Here is a 15,774-nt window from a genome sequence, read left to right on the forward strand (position 1 = left end):
GAATGTTCTTCCATGATTTGAGCATCCCAGCACTTCATCATCCCAAGTAGCTGCACTGAGAGGACTTTTTAAGTCCTGATAATTGGGTCTTTCACATATAAATCCAAAACATGGCCTTTTGGTTTTAAATAGTTCTCATCATGCTGCCTGGCTTTGTTGTGCTCTGCCTTGTGAGTGTGGAAGCTGTCATTATCCACCTACAGCAGAACACCTTCATGGCCCTGCACCTCACTTTTGTCTCAGTTCCCTTCCTGATGTCTTGCTACCATCACTGCTCTGGGGAGCAGCTCCTGGACAGGGTGAATCACCTCGCAGGGCTGCTGAGATGGAAATGAGTGTTTGTTTTTGCTCCGGCACCTTCCTAAAGCAGTGTGTGGCTCTGGGTGCAGCCCATGAATTATTACAATCAGCAGAGACCATAGAATCACAGAATGATCTGGGTTGGAAGGAGATCTCAGTGATCATCCAATGATCATCCAATTCCAACCCCAGCTGTGGGATGGTTACCCCCACCAGTTCAGGCTGCCTAACCCACACTTCAGTGCCTCTGGGAATGGGGCAAACACAGCTTCTCTGGGCAGCTGTACCAGGGCCTCACCTACTCCTGCTTCTTCCTGGAGAACTCAGAGAAAACCAGAGCCTTTGCAGAAGGCCTCAAGCATTTTCCCAGTGCACAAACACTTTCACCTCCACACTTCCATGTGTTCTAAGGTGGTGATGGAGCTGGTAACCACCTCTAGCTCCAGCATGGTGACAGGGTGAGAAGGAGCTCTCTAGTTGGCACATGATGCAGACTCATCAGGAAGCTGACAGCTGATAGCCCTATGGGCAGAACTAGTAATAAGGTCTGAACACAGTCTGCCTTTGGAAGAGCTCCTGTTCAAAGCAGGAGACTTGGGGGCAACTTCAACAGCAGTTAATCACAACTCAAGTTGTTTAGCATCTGAATGAGCTTTAGGGTCCTTCAAAGAAGAGTGAGAATTTGCACATCCTAAATACACATGAAAATGAGGATTATTCACAGAAGACCTATATAAGGTTAACCTAATTGGCTTCCTGTGCCTGCAAGATCTGTCTAGTGGTGGATAATTTTCAGAATATTTAGCATCATGATTAGGAAAATCACGAGGGATCTGGACATCAACCTGAACCTTACCTTTGCAAATGAAGGCTGGCAGCCTCACACAGCTGGGCTTTCTTGCAAGTCCCTGGCACTGCTGCGTGTGTTCCTGGCAAGACACACCGTGAGTGAAACCACTCTTCTGAGAACTTGGCAGCCCTGCTCACAGCTTGAGCCAGCAGTACAAAGGAAAAAGGTGCAGAAATGCAAATGCTATCTGACCGCTTCTAAGCTTCAGAAGCACTTAAGGTTAAGCAGTGATGTTGGGATATAGACGCACAGTGGGAAGGACAGAGCACACAAGTCTCCAGTCTGTTGGGTTGTTCATTTTTTAATTCCCCCCCCAACTGGTTTTCCTGTCCTCTCATTGCAGCCAGCATGGTATGGCCATGCTCCTTTCTCAGCCTGTCTGAGGCTCATATGGTGCTGCCATTGAGCCTCCTAACACACAGGCATTTCCTCATGGACATTTCCCCATGCATCTGCTTTGCTACACGGATCCATGCATCTGCCCATTAGCGACTCATATACAGAAAAAGGTAGGAGAGGCTGAAAAAAGCACAGTGAAATTAGGCACGTGTTCAGAGCGCTGTGTCAAACCACAATGTGTGACACAGACTGCATGTAATTATAGAATTCCTTTTTTTTTTCTATTTTCAATTCACCCACTTGCTTTTTTCTCTGCGCAAACTCACAATCCAGGTATTCCGTGCCTGATGAAGCATTATGCAACTTGCTAATTAAGGCAGACAGAGATCTGTAATGCTGAATTGTTCCTGAGGGGCTGCCCTGTGGCACAGAGCTTCCCTGGGCTCCTCAGGACAAGCAAAGAGCTTTGATCACACCAGGAACAAACACTTCCCATCTTGCACAATTAAAGTCTCATAGATCCACTAAGGTTGGAAAAGACCTCAAAGATCACCCAGTCCAACTGCCCACCTTGCACCAATATGGCCTGCTAAGCTATGTCCCTAAGTACCACCTACATGTCTGTTGAACACCTCCAGGGACAGACTCTCCCACCTCCCTGGGCAGCCTGTGCTGTGCCCAATCATTCTTTCTGAGAATAAATGTTTCCTAATATCCAACCTGAACCTCCCCTGGCACACCTTGATGCCATCCCCTCTCATCCTGTTGATGTTACCTGGAAGAAGAGGTCAGCCCCCACCTCACCACAGCTTCCTTTCAGGGACTTATAGAAAGCAATAAGGTCTCCTCTGAGCCTCCTCTTCTCCAGACAAACAATTGCAGTTTCCTTAGCCACTTCTCACACATTCCCATGACAACGGAGGACTAATTTAATCTACTTGCAGCCATCTGACCCACAGAAGCAGAGAAGTCAATTTTGTTTGAACACAAACTTTTTGGTGTGATTTCAGATCCACTAAGGGATGTACTTTGCCAGTGTGTAAGGCTGGCAATTCCTGTTGGCAGAGGTCATGTGGTTTTCTGTGCTGAGTGAGAGGCAACTGACCTCAGGAACCAGAGCACAAGTGACTCTTCAGGACTCTGTTGTCACATCCGCTTAGAAATGCCCAAGAGCTCCACAGGAATGCTGGTGGTACTAATTTGGTAGCAGCAGCCCAGTCCCCAAACCAAGCGGGACACTGCTGGAACTCATGCTGAGAGGGTAGGTGCCTTCATTATGGCACCAAGCAGTTCCCATTCTTGGGACACGAGCACTTGGAGAAGCTCTCAGATGAATAACCTACACTTAGTCAGGGCTTACATACACACAACTAAATCAGGATGAATTCAGCAGCTCACATTGCTTTGGAAAACATCTTCTGGCCCACCTGAGTGGGATACTGCATGCATTATTAGCAAGGAGGTGGTAGGAGGCTGCTTGAGCAGATCCAGACTGCAGAGGGTTAGTGGACCACGACAGCCAGGGCTGTTGTAAAGCCCACAGGGAACCCTGCGATGGGGAAAATCCAATGCAATGTGACCATGCAACAGTGCTGCCTTTTTCTGGAGATGTAGACCTGCCTGCTTGCTGTAGGTCCATGGCAGCAGGCAAACTCATCCCCCACGCATGTACATCCAGCCAGTGTTGTATTTACTGATCATGCAACAATCCAAAACATAGGGATACAGCCTGGAATGAGAAGCCATAATGTCCCCATTTCTTAGGTGAGATGTGATCTTTGCTCCAGCTAACAGTGCTGTCTTGTCAGAGGGCACCTTCCTCAGTTTTTTGGGGCTAGTCAGCTCTGTGCCATTACCTCAAACAAGTGCTCCCCTTGAGGTCTTGTGGATTGGAGAGGCTGAGAGCCAGTGCTTGGTACCAGCTTCAGTGCTGGGATCCCACTTCACAATCCAGGCTTTCTCTATCAGCCTGTGAGTGTGGAGAGAAGACCAGTTTTAATGGTCCGTTGCTTCAACTCATAGTTTGGGGGAAACAGCAGAGGCAGACGAAAGGTACTGAGTGTGGAAAATTGTAGTATCATAGAATGGCTTGGGTTGGAACAGACCTTGACACAGGGTCCCACAACCCATATGTCTCTATGAATTCACTCTTGGTTCATTTGGCATTTAATTACTAAGGCTATTCCTCTTCCATTGCATAACAAAAAGCAAGTATGGTCTGGAGAGATGAAGGTGACAGCTGTGTAGCAGATATCTTTACCATTCAGATGATGGCAGGGTGAGGGAGATCTGTACAGAATTACAGCACTTGCCTTCATCCAACCCTGAGGTTATCACTCGGAGTAGTATTACCCCTCCCTTTTCCTGCTGGAAGAAGCACCTCTTCCAGGAGCTATCATGTCTGCAGGGGGGTGAGCAGCCCTGAAACAAAGACCAAAGTGAGCACCAAGAGAAAATTGCTGTCCCTATACACAGTCCAAATGACCCACTGCCAAGAGCAAGGAGTCCCTCAAAAACCTTCAATAAGGGATTAAAGAGGTGGAAGATCTAGGATGCTTGTACACATCAGGTTCTCCCCATTACGTGATTGAAAGGGGGAAGATAAATCTCCCTTCACAACATCTATGCAGAGCACAGTTGCCTTCCAGGCACCCCTCTGATGAGAAAGTCAGCCCTTATGAGGCTGAACATTGCCAGTGGCTGTGAAGAAAATAACACAGAAGCCCAGTAAGGTGTCCCTGCCTTCCAGCTGGCTTTACAGCAGCAATAGCTGCTGGAAAAGAGATGAGGGTTTGCAGATCAAAGCAAATTCTCTTCTTACTCAAGGTAACAGAGAAATTGAGGCTTTAAGGAGCTCGTTTCTATTTCATCCTTTTTAGTTTAAACATCATTTCCTGTGAAAATTTCCATGGTCTGAGGAGGAAGGGAGATTGAAATGACGTTCAGGTGAATCCCTCGCACCAGGAAGGCAACCTTGAGTTCAGTGCAGCCGTGGTTCTGTGACAGTGAGTCTCTCAGCAAAGCCACTCAGGCCTGAGGAAGGACCTGTAGATGGAAGAAAAAGAATACCATGTTCTGGTATGAAACTCAGGCTGTGGTCTCTCCAGCTGCCCCTTGGCCAACCTGAGCTCTTCCAACTGGCAAACAACCAATGCAGCCCACAGGCAGAGAATGTAAAACAAGGCAGCAAATCGGTCCCCATCTGAGGATGGTTGTCTTCATTTTCCTCTTCCCTTCTGCTGCGGTCAACACAACCTAGCAGAGCACCTGTATTTGCAATGTATTGTATTGCAATGTATTGTTCCCAGATACCGACCAAGTACAGCGTAAACCAAATACTGGAGTGGCATTGCTGCATGGCAGAACGTGCTGAACCAGGCATGCTGACATGTCAGAGTGATGACAAGTCCTTGCTGAGACTGCAAGGAGTCATTCCAGTTGGCAAAAGCTGCAGCTAACAGAAAAACAGGAAAGCACTGCAGAGTCTGAGCTGCACTGGAGGATCACTGAGTAAAGACATCACTTCTGCTCCAAACCCTGCAGCCATGGACACCAGGGACAAGGCCTACCAGCCTAGCAGGACCTTCCTTCCCTTCCTCCTGAGCTCAGCCTGCAGTGGTGGCTGGTCTGTCTCAGGCATGAGGCTCACTGCAATATTTGCAACCAGACACCACAGTCATGTTTGCATGGCTCCCAGGTTAGACAACAAACACATCCCAGCTGAAGAGAAGTTTTCCTTCCTGTCTGTCTGGCTATGTACATGAGCAAAGAAAAGCTTAACTGGGACTTTACAGTTCTTCATTTTTCTGTTACGCTTGCCCTATCACTGGCTCCATTGCTAAACTGAAAAGCGAGGCATTTCTTGTGGCATCCAAGCTGCAAATTGGAATGTCAAGGAAAATGAAGACTTATAGGGTTGTAATTCCCCATGAGAAAAGAGGGGCTGCTTCTATAAAACACTTCTGTCAGCTGCTTGGAAAGCTTTTCAGCAGGTTCAGCCTTTGAAGAAGGAATTTATAAGCTGGAGATGACTAAAATCCAAAATTGGAATAAATGGGTAGCAGCCCGTGCTTAAAGGGCTACTTTGGTCCCAGTCAATAACAACAGTAATGGAGAGGCAGCAAGTATGCCATGAGCAATTCCATCAGCTATCGCACATACAGGATGAAACCCCACCACAGACCCTGAGATTATAGAATCATAGAATGGCTTAGGTTGGAGAGGATCTTAAAGACCACCCAGTTCTTCTCCAAGCTAAACAAGCCCAACGCCCTCAACCTGTCTTCATAGGAGAGGTATTCCATCCCCCTGATGATTTTCATGACTCTCTTCTGGACCTGCTCTAACATCTCTGCATCTTCTTGTGCCAGGTACCTGGGATTGCCTTGACTCAAGTGCAACACTTTGAGATTCCTGCCCACGGCAAGCTGCGGGTCAGCCCTTGGCATCAACACCTGGCACTGAGTGTCCTACTTTCTCTCAAGGAGCACTCAGGGCTCAGCACCTATGTGGCTCAATACAGACAGTGGGGGGAAATCGTATATGAGAGGCCAGATTCACCTTCCCTACTCAGGTCAGATAAAGCACTGAACAAAAGGATAGAATGTGTCCTCAAGGTCCCAAAGAAAACACAGGCTGTGGCAGAAGAGGCTGCACTGGCTCTGCTCAACGTTCCTTCCCTGCTCTTGCAACTTCAGTCATGCAGTGTTCCCCAAATAGAAGTCCATACCTTTTCACCTTCAGAGCCGGCCTATTTCTGCTCTCTGGCATTCAGAAATAAGCCTCGCTCCCTCCCAGGAAGGAGCCACACTATAAATATCTCTGTGCAAGTTTCCCGAGTCCCAAACATTTCTCACAGCACAGCGCTGCTCCTCTTCCAGCATCAGTGAGCATGGCTGCTTTCTGCAGTGCCTTTAAAAGTGTCATTGAGCTGCCACAGCCCTGCTGAGAAGAAACAGGGACTCATGCAGGAGCTGCAGACATGGTGGCACAACTGAATTTTGCCTTCAGGAAAAGGAAAAGCTGGGGGGGAGGGCAGGGAAAGTGAGAGACCTGTGGGTCCCAGACAGCATCATGGAGCTGGGAGGTAAGAACAAGCCTGGGTGCTGCTGGTGCTGGCCCTCAGCCTGCAGCCAAAACGTGGCACTGCAATAGAAATACAAATCCTGTAATGGAGATGCAGTGATGCAAAGGAAAATGTGTAGTAGCAGGACCCACGTGGGAGGGAAACAAGCTGATGGATGGGGTGGCATCGTCACACTCTGAGCAATTTCTACATGATCTCCTTGCCTCCAGAAAGGAAAAACCTTTCCAGTGTTTTCTTTCCAACCTAGGTGATTCTGTGATTCTACATGATGGGACTCAGGTCAGTCTGATGGTTGACTTTACCTTGAAAGCCCTTTCTAATCCAAGTGATTCTGTGATTCCAAGAAACGCTGTAGGAAGAGTAGTATGTAGTAAGGTAAAGAAAGAAAGATGCAAATCCTTTCCAGCTGCCTGCCTGATTCCATGGTTGTATCTCCTTTGCTTCGCATTTTCTGGGTCCTGTCAGTAACATTAACTCACTCATCAAAAAGAGAAGAAATGTTTAGAGGGAGAAAAATATCCCTTGTGAGACATCTACAAAGGAACAGGAGAAGAGGAAGGAGACCTGGGATCTCCTTAACCTCATTTGCTTCTTATCTACAAGGGAAAAACATGAACAGGAAGAACCGGGAGTTTGCTCAGCTGCACAGAAATTATATGAGTGCAGGGCAGATCCAGTGCTAGCAGTGCCTGTGGCCAGATAAGAGCAGTGCAGAGATGCAATTAATGGTGCCACATTTTATCCAGGGCTGGCTGGGATCATGGCAGGTGGGCCACTGGTCTCACATGGAACGAGTGCACAGCTCACATCTTGCACTGTTTGGCTGCAGACCCAGCAGTGCCTAGCTGACCATCCTCCCCTTCCACACCCATGGCTTCGAAGAGATTGCTTTTCTTCCTCTGGTAGCTCTTGTACATAAGCCCAAAATGGATTAATGGGGTTCTTCTCCTGATTCAGGGAAAGGAGAGGAACTGGCCTGAAGGCAAAGCAAGAAAATCAGTCTGCCACAGTGCCACAATCCTCTGCACACACTTAGTCATTAGTTCACCGAGGAACCATCCCATCCTTGCACTGCTGCCTGCAGCTGGAGCAGGGAAGGAAGCACACACCTCGGAGGGCAGCACGCTTCCCCATGAGTGGTTTGTTGATCTCATAGCAATGCTGAGTTGCTGAAGGTGTAGGAGGAATAAATGTTTTACCAGCACAGTCTAGCTCCATCAGTCCCGATCACTAATAGGCGTTTGCAGACATTCAGTGCTGTTTTCAGCTCCTCATTTAGAACAGAAAAACAAAGCTGCCTTCCACGACTGACAGCTATGGAAAATAAAACCAGCTGTTTAGGCCACAAAAACAGACCCTGTGTGAGCACCAGCAGTGACTCAGCTCCCTCTCTCCTTCTCTCCATTGATTTTGCCTCGCTGCTGGCAGAAGGCAATGGCAAGGTGCAGGCAGTGAGCTGGGCTCAGGTGTTAAGCATGGTCCTGTATCCCCTGACTGCATCCTCCCCACACATGCTCTGGGATGCAGATGCCCAAATCATCCTCGTTTCCTTCCCTGGTTGGGAGGAGCATGTTATATTTGTAGCCATATTGTTCCTCGACAAAAGCATCGTTAAGCACAGGTGAGAGGGTCAGACAGGATTAATAGTCAAGATTAATAATCCGAGATCTTGTCTGCTTGTGCTTACACTGCACCACAGCGATGATGGATCTCCTCTAGAGACACTCAAGAAAGAAGCAGGGACTGAAACATCTCCCTTGAAGTCCAGCTGGAAATTTTCCATCCGTTAAGGCTGATTCACAGACCGGAGCATCCACATTGTACAGTTCCTCCAGGAACATCTAGGAAAGGTTAAGGACGCAGGTGCTTGCCAGGACGAGTAACATTTATCTTCTTTCTGAGAATAAAAAGGAGGGCAGTCAGACAGGAATGACTGGGAGGTGCATGAGAAGAGTGTGAACATCAGTGACAAACACACTTTTCTCAGCACAAAGTGTGGGATTTGAATGCCTCCCACTTCAGAGCTGATTTGATCCGATAGCTCCTTTCAGTTCATACAGGCAGGAAAAATTCATATCCAGCAACATGTTTTTCCTACACTGGGGGAAAGCTTTGTTTGGCATGTAACAAGTGGGCACAACCCATAGGATGGAGATCAGGCTTTAAGAAAAGAAGGTGAACTGTTTGAATTATAAAAAAACGCTGAAGAGCTTGATGGGAGATGTCAGGACGTTCCACAGAATCACCGAATCACCAAGGTTGGAAAAGACCCACAAGATCATCCAGTCCAACCATCCACCCATCACCAATAGCTCGCACTAAACCATGTCCTTCAACACAATGTCCAAACATTCCTCGAACACCTCCATTGTCGGTGACACCACCACCTCCCTGGGCAGCCCATTCCAGCGCCTGACCATTTTTCAGAGTAGTATTTCCTAACATCCAGCCTGAACCTCCCCTGTCGCAGCTTGAAGCCATTCCCTCTAGTCCTATCACCAGTTACACGAGAGAAGAGGCCGACCCCAGCTCACTACAACCTCCCTTCAGGTAGTTATAGAGAGCAACAAGGTCTCCCCTGAGCCTCTTCTTCTCCAGACCGAACATTCCCAGCTCCCCCAGCTATTATGGGTGAAACAGCACCACCAGCACAGCTACTTGCATATGATTTTGCAGACCTATCCTTGGTACCAACAAATATTACCCACCTCCAATGGCTGCTCCAAAAGTAATGCCTCCTGTTTATTTCCGTGGAAACTAAAATGGATACAAAGAGTGCAATAACATGATTTGGTAGAGCACATTCTCAGCTACAAAGCACTGTTTTTCAACACAGTCACCACCGTTAGCTGTGTATTTTCACCAGCTATGAACAAGATCCTGCATGCTCTGCTCATGGAAGTCTTCACAAGTGGAGATGATGCATGGCTACCACTGCTGAAACTCACTGCTGACCACCTCACTGTGCTCACAGCCACTGTTTGGTCTCCAGAAATGTTCAGCAAGTGTCAATAAATGCCAATGGGTGCCATTTTTTCCACATGCAGGAATTCAGTGACACACTTTTGCTCCATCCATACTTCCATATCAGATGTCATTCTGTCAGACTGCCCCTCAGCTGCCATCTGTCACACAGAACAACATGTAATGGGGTATTCGTAGGACGGCTCAACCTCTGCTGCCATATCACCGATATCCACCTCTGACAGGGTGGGCTAACATAATGAAATGGGAGGCATTACTTTCGGAGCAGCCCTTGTAAGGCAGCCACCTGGGAATCCCTAATCTTAAAACTGCACTCAAAATACCCTCCTGCCTGTGGCTGCTTCCCTGGCATGATGAAGGACCAAGAAGATCCCCGAGCAAAGAATGTGCAGAGGAAGAACGGCTTTTCATTAAACCCATTGGCTCAGCTGGACAAGGCAGAGAAGCCCCCAGGCACCAAAGACCCACTTCGAGTCTGAAATGCTGGCATTTAACTCCGAATTTAACACGGCAGTGTGAATCGCTGGGCCCACCCAAGAGGAGGCGCTGCCGGGTGTGGGAGCCATGCAAGCTGTCAGCACGGAGCCGGCATTAGGCAGCCCATTGCAAAATTCCTAGCTGCGAGGCAATTACCAGAGCTTGCCTTCTTTCTCACCTTTTTACTCCTATATGCGTGTCTTTGCCTTGCCAGCATCTCGTTGTAGTTAATCCCTGGGAATGCTTCCAGGGAAACCTGCAGTCAGGGGCAGTGTGAAGTAGTCAGTGCCATTGCAATGATGTTGGGGCATGACTGGTTTAAACCCCAAACATGCCAATTTTCCTTCTGGGATTAAGCACTGATATGTGTGTGTGTGTGTGTTCATCTTTCAGAGTGGCTGTACAGCTTCTACTGTTGATGCTCTTAGATGTGCACAACAAGCAGTGATGTTCATCCATACTTTCATATAGTCCTAACTAGATGGTCTTTGAGGTCCCTTCCATTTCCCCTGTGAGGACAGGCTGAGAGCTGGGGCCACTCAGCCTGGTGAAAAGAAGGCTCTGGGGAGACCTGATAGTGGTCTTTCAGTATGTAAAGGGTCTGTAAGAAAGAAGAAAACAGACTCTTCAGCAGGTTGTGTTGTGACAGGACAAGGGGAAATGGCTGGAAACTAAAAGAGGGGAGATTTAGACTGGATATAAGGAAGAGGATTTTTACAGTAAGGGCAGTGAGGCACTGGCACAGGCTGCCCAGAGAGGTGGTGATGCTCCATCCCTGCAGACACTCGTGGTCAGACTGGACGGGGCTCTGAGCATTGAGTGAGCTGTAGGTATCCCTGCTCATTGCAGTGGGGTTGGACTAGATGGCCTTTAAGGGCCTTTTCCAACTCAAATAATTCCATGTCTCTATGATTCTAATCTTAGCTGTTCATTACATCATGAAAAGTCCTGGTCTGATCCTCTCTTTTCATAGGAGGAGATGAGCAGCTGCCGCTGAGCAGCTCAGGCTGCCCCAGAGAAAGCCGTGCAGCAGGACCTGCTTTGCCACACCAAATCGTGCAGCAGGAAGAACCCCACGCAGCAAGAACTGTACGATCAAAACTCCTTGGATATAGAAGCTGAAAACACCCCACAGCACAAAAGCTTGGGAGCAGGAGAAAAGACTCATCCAGCGCCCCCGGGGGTCCCCAGGCTGCCACTGCCCTCCCCCTCCCAAGGGAAGAGACATTATGGTGCAAATGAGCCCACCGGGAAACCCACTTTTGTTTCCAAATTCCTCCCCTTTAGCCTCTGAATGCGGATGAGGATGAATGACCTGGCAGCAAAGGAATGGAGCGTTTATGGTAAAATCCCACCCGCTCGGTCTCCTTCAATGGGAACGGGGATTTTACGCACGCTGCAGCTGGGCTCGTGATGCGGGGGGTGCAGCCATCCTCACAAACTTCCTCACCCTGATCCGGAGTGGTCGGCCCGGTTGTAGGGAGTCCCACTCGTGCCTGGTCCTGCACCCTTCCAGCTCGCTCCGTTAGTTTTATCTCTGCTGGTACCAAACCAGTAGCACAACCAAGAAGGAACCGGCTGCGTTGGTGTTACAGCTCACTGTACTCTGAAAGATGAAACCAGGCTTTTTTGTTGAGTTTATTTTCTGCACTGGATGAATAAAACCCACCAGGGAAGTAAAGATGGTGAGCAACTAGTCAATCGTCCTCAAAGTACCTTTTTTCCCTCCCTCTTATTACAGGGAATCTGCATCCATTCTTTGCTGAGCTGCTAAACCAGTCTTGCAAGCTACACCAAGGAGCCACATCAGAAGACACGGCTTCAGATTCTGCTCCCGCTTACACTCGTGCAACCCCACTGCTGTATGGGGGGTGTGAGAGGTTCCCCAGAATGCAGAGCTTGAGTCAGCCTGTCCCAGGCTTGGGCCCCTGCCTTGGTTCACACCAAAGCCCAGCCTGGAGCCTGGTCACCTCAGCAGGGCTGAGTCAGGATGAGACACACATGGCATGGCTAATGGGATCCTGTGCCCTGACCCCAACAGGTGGACTCCTGCAGGCCAACCTCCCCTACTCTTACAGCTCCATATAAGCAGCACATAGAGCTTGTGCTCGGTTACAGCTGAAATGTGCTTTCTTGGTTTTCTCCCCTCCAGGCAAGACACCGTAGCCTTAACTTGGGCAAAAGTCCAATTTGAAATAATGAATGTAATTACCCTGTAAACACCTCGGTGGAAAATATTGGTAGAGCTAATTATACAGAGACGCAATGCTAAGTCATTTCCTAGTGCCTAGAATACAAATATTAATGTTTTCTCTTTGGGGATGTTGAGAAGATGACTTATCACTGCAGCCTAATGAGCTTGTAGGCTTTGCAGGCTGTCGCATTTGGTTTAAGGCAAAGGTTTCCCTGTGCTGATTTTAATATCCCATGTTGGCACTGTGTGGAACAACAGTAGGATGTGTAAAACGTGGCTTCATCTCTGCAAGGATGGGTGCTCCCCCATAGCCCTGCAAGCTGCCTGACAGGTATCGTCAGCCAGAGGAGAAGATACCAGTAAGAGCACAAGGCAAACTCATACAGGCACCTTGCTGAAACAGCTCCAACGAGGGCAGCCCTGGAAATCAAAACACCACCTTCTCTTAAGTCAGCATAGAATCTTTTAATACTTTACATTAAAAAAAACCTGCATACACAGTTCATAGATTTCTGTAAACATCATATACATCTCAGTTGTCGCCATGGCAAGTTCTTAAAAACAACAAAACAGTCTCAGTACCACTGTTAAGGGAAGGGAGAGAGAGGAAGGAAACAAACAAACAGGTAAAATCTGTTCTCTGAACCAGAGAAACGCTGCGCTATTTTCACCTGGGTCTGCTACCCAGTGAAAATAAGTTTTAAATAAACCTAAACTCTTTAATCTGCCCATTAATATTGAAGTCTGATGTACTCGATGCGTTAAGGAACAGTGCTTTCATCTTTTTTCCAAGGCAAAAAGAGATACAGTGATTTCCATTACTCGTGCCCAAGTCACAATTTACAACAAGGCCCAGATGAGGTTACCGAGGAAGAACGTTTCCAACGCCGCGGTGCTGAATGCAGATACAAACACATTGAGTAGCCAACAAAAATCCAACTTGTGCAAACTCACTTCAAAACAAACGTTTAAATAAATCCAAATCAATGCATTTGCAGAAGACAACATTTAAATGAAGGAGCAGGCACCGAGATCATCATATGGCAATAAGCGCTCCATCCCCCTCGCTCCCCTGCCCCCATCCACCAGGATGGAGCAGCCCAGCTTTACTTCCCAGCCTGGTGACTTCAGCAGCTGGAGACAATTCAAGGCTCGTGTCACCAGCAGGCATCGGTTGTGCTGGGCAAAGCGTTCCTTTGCACAATTAAAAGTCCCAGCAGGGCACCCCCTCCCCACCTCACTTTAAATAAGCACCCCCTGCACTACCCCGGTTTGCACAAGACAGAAAAGTAAGATATATACAGGCTTTGCTTGGGATGAGCCTCCCCTCCCAGTCCAGGTCGTCAAGGCCAACTTCGACAGCAGGTCAGGTTCAGGCCAGAACACCTGCAGGAGACATCAGGATGCCGCAAGCAGCCCGAAAGATGCAGCCTGCTCCCCAGCTCGCCTGAGGGGAGGCACATGCACACAGGAGGCAGAAGTCCCTTCGAGCATCTCAGCTCCACCGCTCTCCTCTTGCAAAAGAGAGGAGGCCGCCTGGGAGCCGGGAGCCGCAGGTGGTGGGCACAGGCAAAGAGCTGGGTGCAATGTTTGCTCAGTCCAGTCTCAGCAGCTTCTTGTTTAGAGTCTATTAACTTGAAGGAGCCAGTGACGGGAGAACGCTCCTCCCCACCCGATTCCCAAGACTCAGGGCATGCAATCCCCCCCCCCCCTCCCTCTGTCCCCACGGCTGAGCCAGCACAACCCTTTTCGGCTAAGGGAGCGTGCTCGTCCCTTAGTCCCCACCCCCATTCCCTGCAAGCCCCCAGCTGAGGGGACAGGCAGCTGCCGCGTGCATGCGTGCCCCAGCTCCTCTCCGCCTGCCAACAGGTGACCCAGGCGCCGTGCCCGGCGCCGCGCTCCAGCCGCGCCCTATAGGACCTTGCAGCAATTGATGCAGCCGTTCTGAGTGCCGTAGCGCTTCTGCAAGGCCGCCCGGGTGGCCGTTTCAAAGACCTCCCGGACACCCTCCTTGGTCTTGGCAGAGCACTCCAGGTAGTCGTAGGCCTGGATGCGGATGGCCATGGCGCGGCCATCCTCAGTGCGCACCGGCTCCTGCTTCATGCGGGCCAGCTCGTTGCGCACGTGCTCGTCGTTGCGCAGGTCTTTCTTGTTGGCCACCAGGATGATGGGGACGTTGGGGCAGAAGTGCTTCACTTCGGGCACCCACTTCTCCGGGATGTTCTCCAGAGAGTCCGGGCTGTCTACTGAGAAGCACATGAGGATCACGTCCGTATCTGGGTAGGAGAGAGGGCGCAGGCGGTCGTAGTCCTCCTGGCCGGCCGTGTCCCACAGGGCCAGCTCCACCTGCTTGCCGTCCACCTCGATGTCAGCCACGTAGTTCTCAAAGACGGTGGGCACATAAACCTCGGGGAACTCGTCCTTGCTGAAGACGATGAGAAGGCAGGTCTTGCCACAGGCTCCGTCCCCCACCACCACCAACTTCTTGCGGATGGCGGCCATGGCCAGGCTCGCCAAGCTGGCCTTGCCGTGCAGCAGGACGATGGCAGGGCCCTCCTCCCCGCGGCCGCCGCCTCCCGCTTCTTCTCGCTTCTCACAGGGCACCGTGGCGAGCCGGGGCCGCGCAGGCAGGATACCCGAGCAGGCGGGCTACCCGAGCAGGTGGGCTACCCGAGACGGCACCGCGTCTCCGTCCCCTGCCCCGGGGACACGATTCGGCCGCCGGTCCCGCCCGGCTCAGTCCAACTCCGCGAGGGAACCGCAGCAGCCGGCTCGGCCGTAAAGAAAGCCCGACCCCGCACCTCTCCGCGCCGCCAATGCCGCAAGCAGAACGCCGGCGCCGGTATTTAAAGGCTCTCCGACTTTCCTAATATAGCCAGCCAATGGGAAGGCAAGGAGTGAGGTCATCCCCGGCGGAGAGCGTCACGATTGGCCGAGCCCTGAGGGCGGGAGGCGGGGCGCGAGGAAGGAGGGGGCGGGCGGCGGGCCTGAGGGGAACCGCGCTGTGGGGCGGCTGAGAGCGGGTCGGGGGTGGGCTGGGGATGGGCCGGGGATGGGCCGGGGGTGCTGATAGTGTGGCTGGGCTGCGGTCAGGGCTGAGCTGTGGAGCTGAGGAGCCGGGCTGCGGGTTGGATGCTGGGTGCTGGGCTACCACGGGGGCTCTGCGGCAGGGCAGCCCCCGACGCGGCCCTCCTGAAGGCAGCTGTGCTCCTGAGGGGCGGGAAGCAGAGCAAGGCAGGAATCGCCTCCTGGACCCCAGCGGAGCTGAGGCGGGTTCGGGCGGTTTAACGCAAGAAAAGCCTTCGCTTTCGGACACTGTTAAACAACGCAGGGCTCGGCCCCGCTTCCCCTCCTTAGTGGAAACAGAACGCTTGAGAGTCTCTCCTGTGGTTTTTGGCCGGAAAAGGGCTGAGGAACTACTACTGGAGATGGCTGGGTGTGCGCCTGATCTTACTTGGCACCTTTCACACCTAATGAATTCAAAGCCAGGTTTGACAAAAGCCCGTGAAAGTGTGGCCACCCTTACCTTTCAGCTGTCAGCAG

At 50.5% G+C, this 15,774-nt stretch overlaps 1 protein-coding gene across 1 annotated transcript; it reads right to left on the bottom strand.

Annotated features, from left to right (window-relative positions):
* Positions 1-12,681: 12,681 nt before the first annotated feature.
* RHOB (ras homolog family member B) lies at positions 12,682-15,057 on the bottom strand. The gene has a single exon (XM_072332714.1). The coding sequence runs from the start codon at positions 14,731-14,733 to the stop codon at positions 14,143-14,145; it is 591 nt and encodes a 196-aa protein (XP_072188815.1). The 5' UTR covers positions 14,734-15,057; the 3' UTR covers positions 12,682-14,142.
* Positions 15,058-15,774: the final 717 nt, after the last annotated feature.

Source organism: Excalfactoria chinensis, chromosome 3 (genome assembly GCF_039878825.1).
Source record: "Excalfactoria chinensis isolate bCotChi1 chromosome 3, bCotChi1.hap2, whole genome shotgun sequence".
NCBI lineage: Eukaryota > Metazoa > Chordata > Aves > Galliformes > Phasianidae > Excalfactoria > Excalfactoria chinensis.

Coding starts and splice junctions, on each gene's coding strand:
- RHOB (XM_072332714.1), bottom strand. CDS start 14,733: ATGGCCGCCATCCGCAAGAAGTTGGTGGTGGTGGGGGACGGAGCCTGT.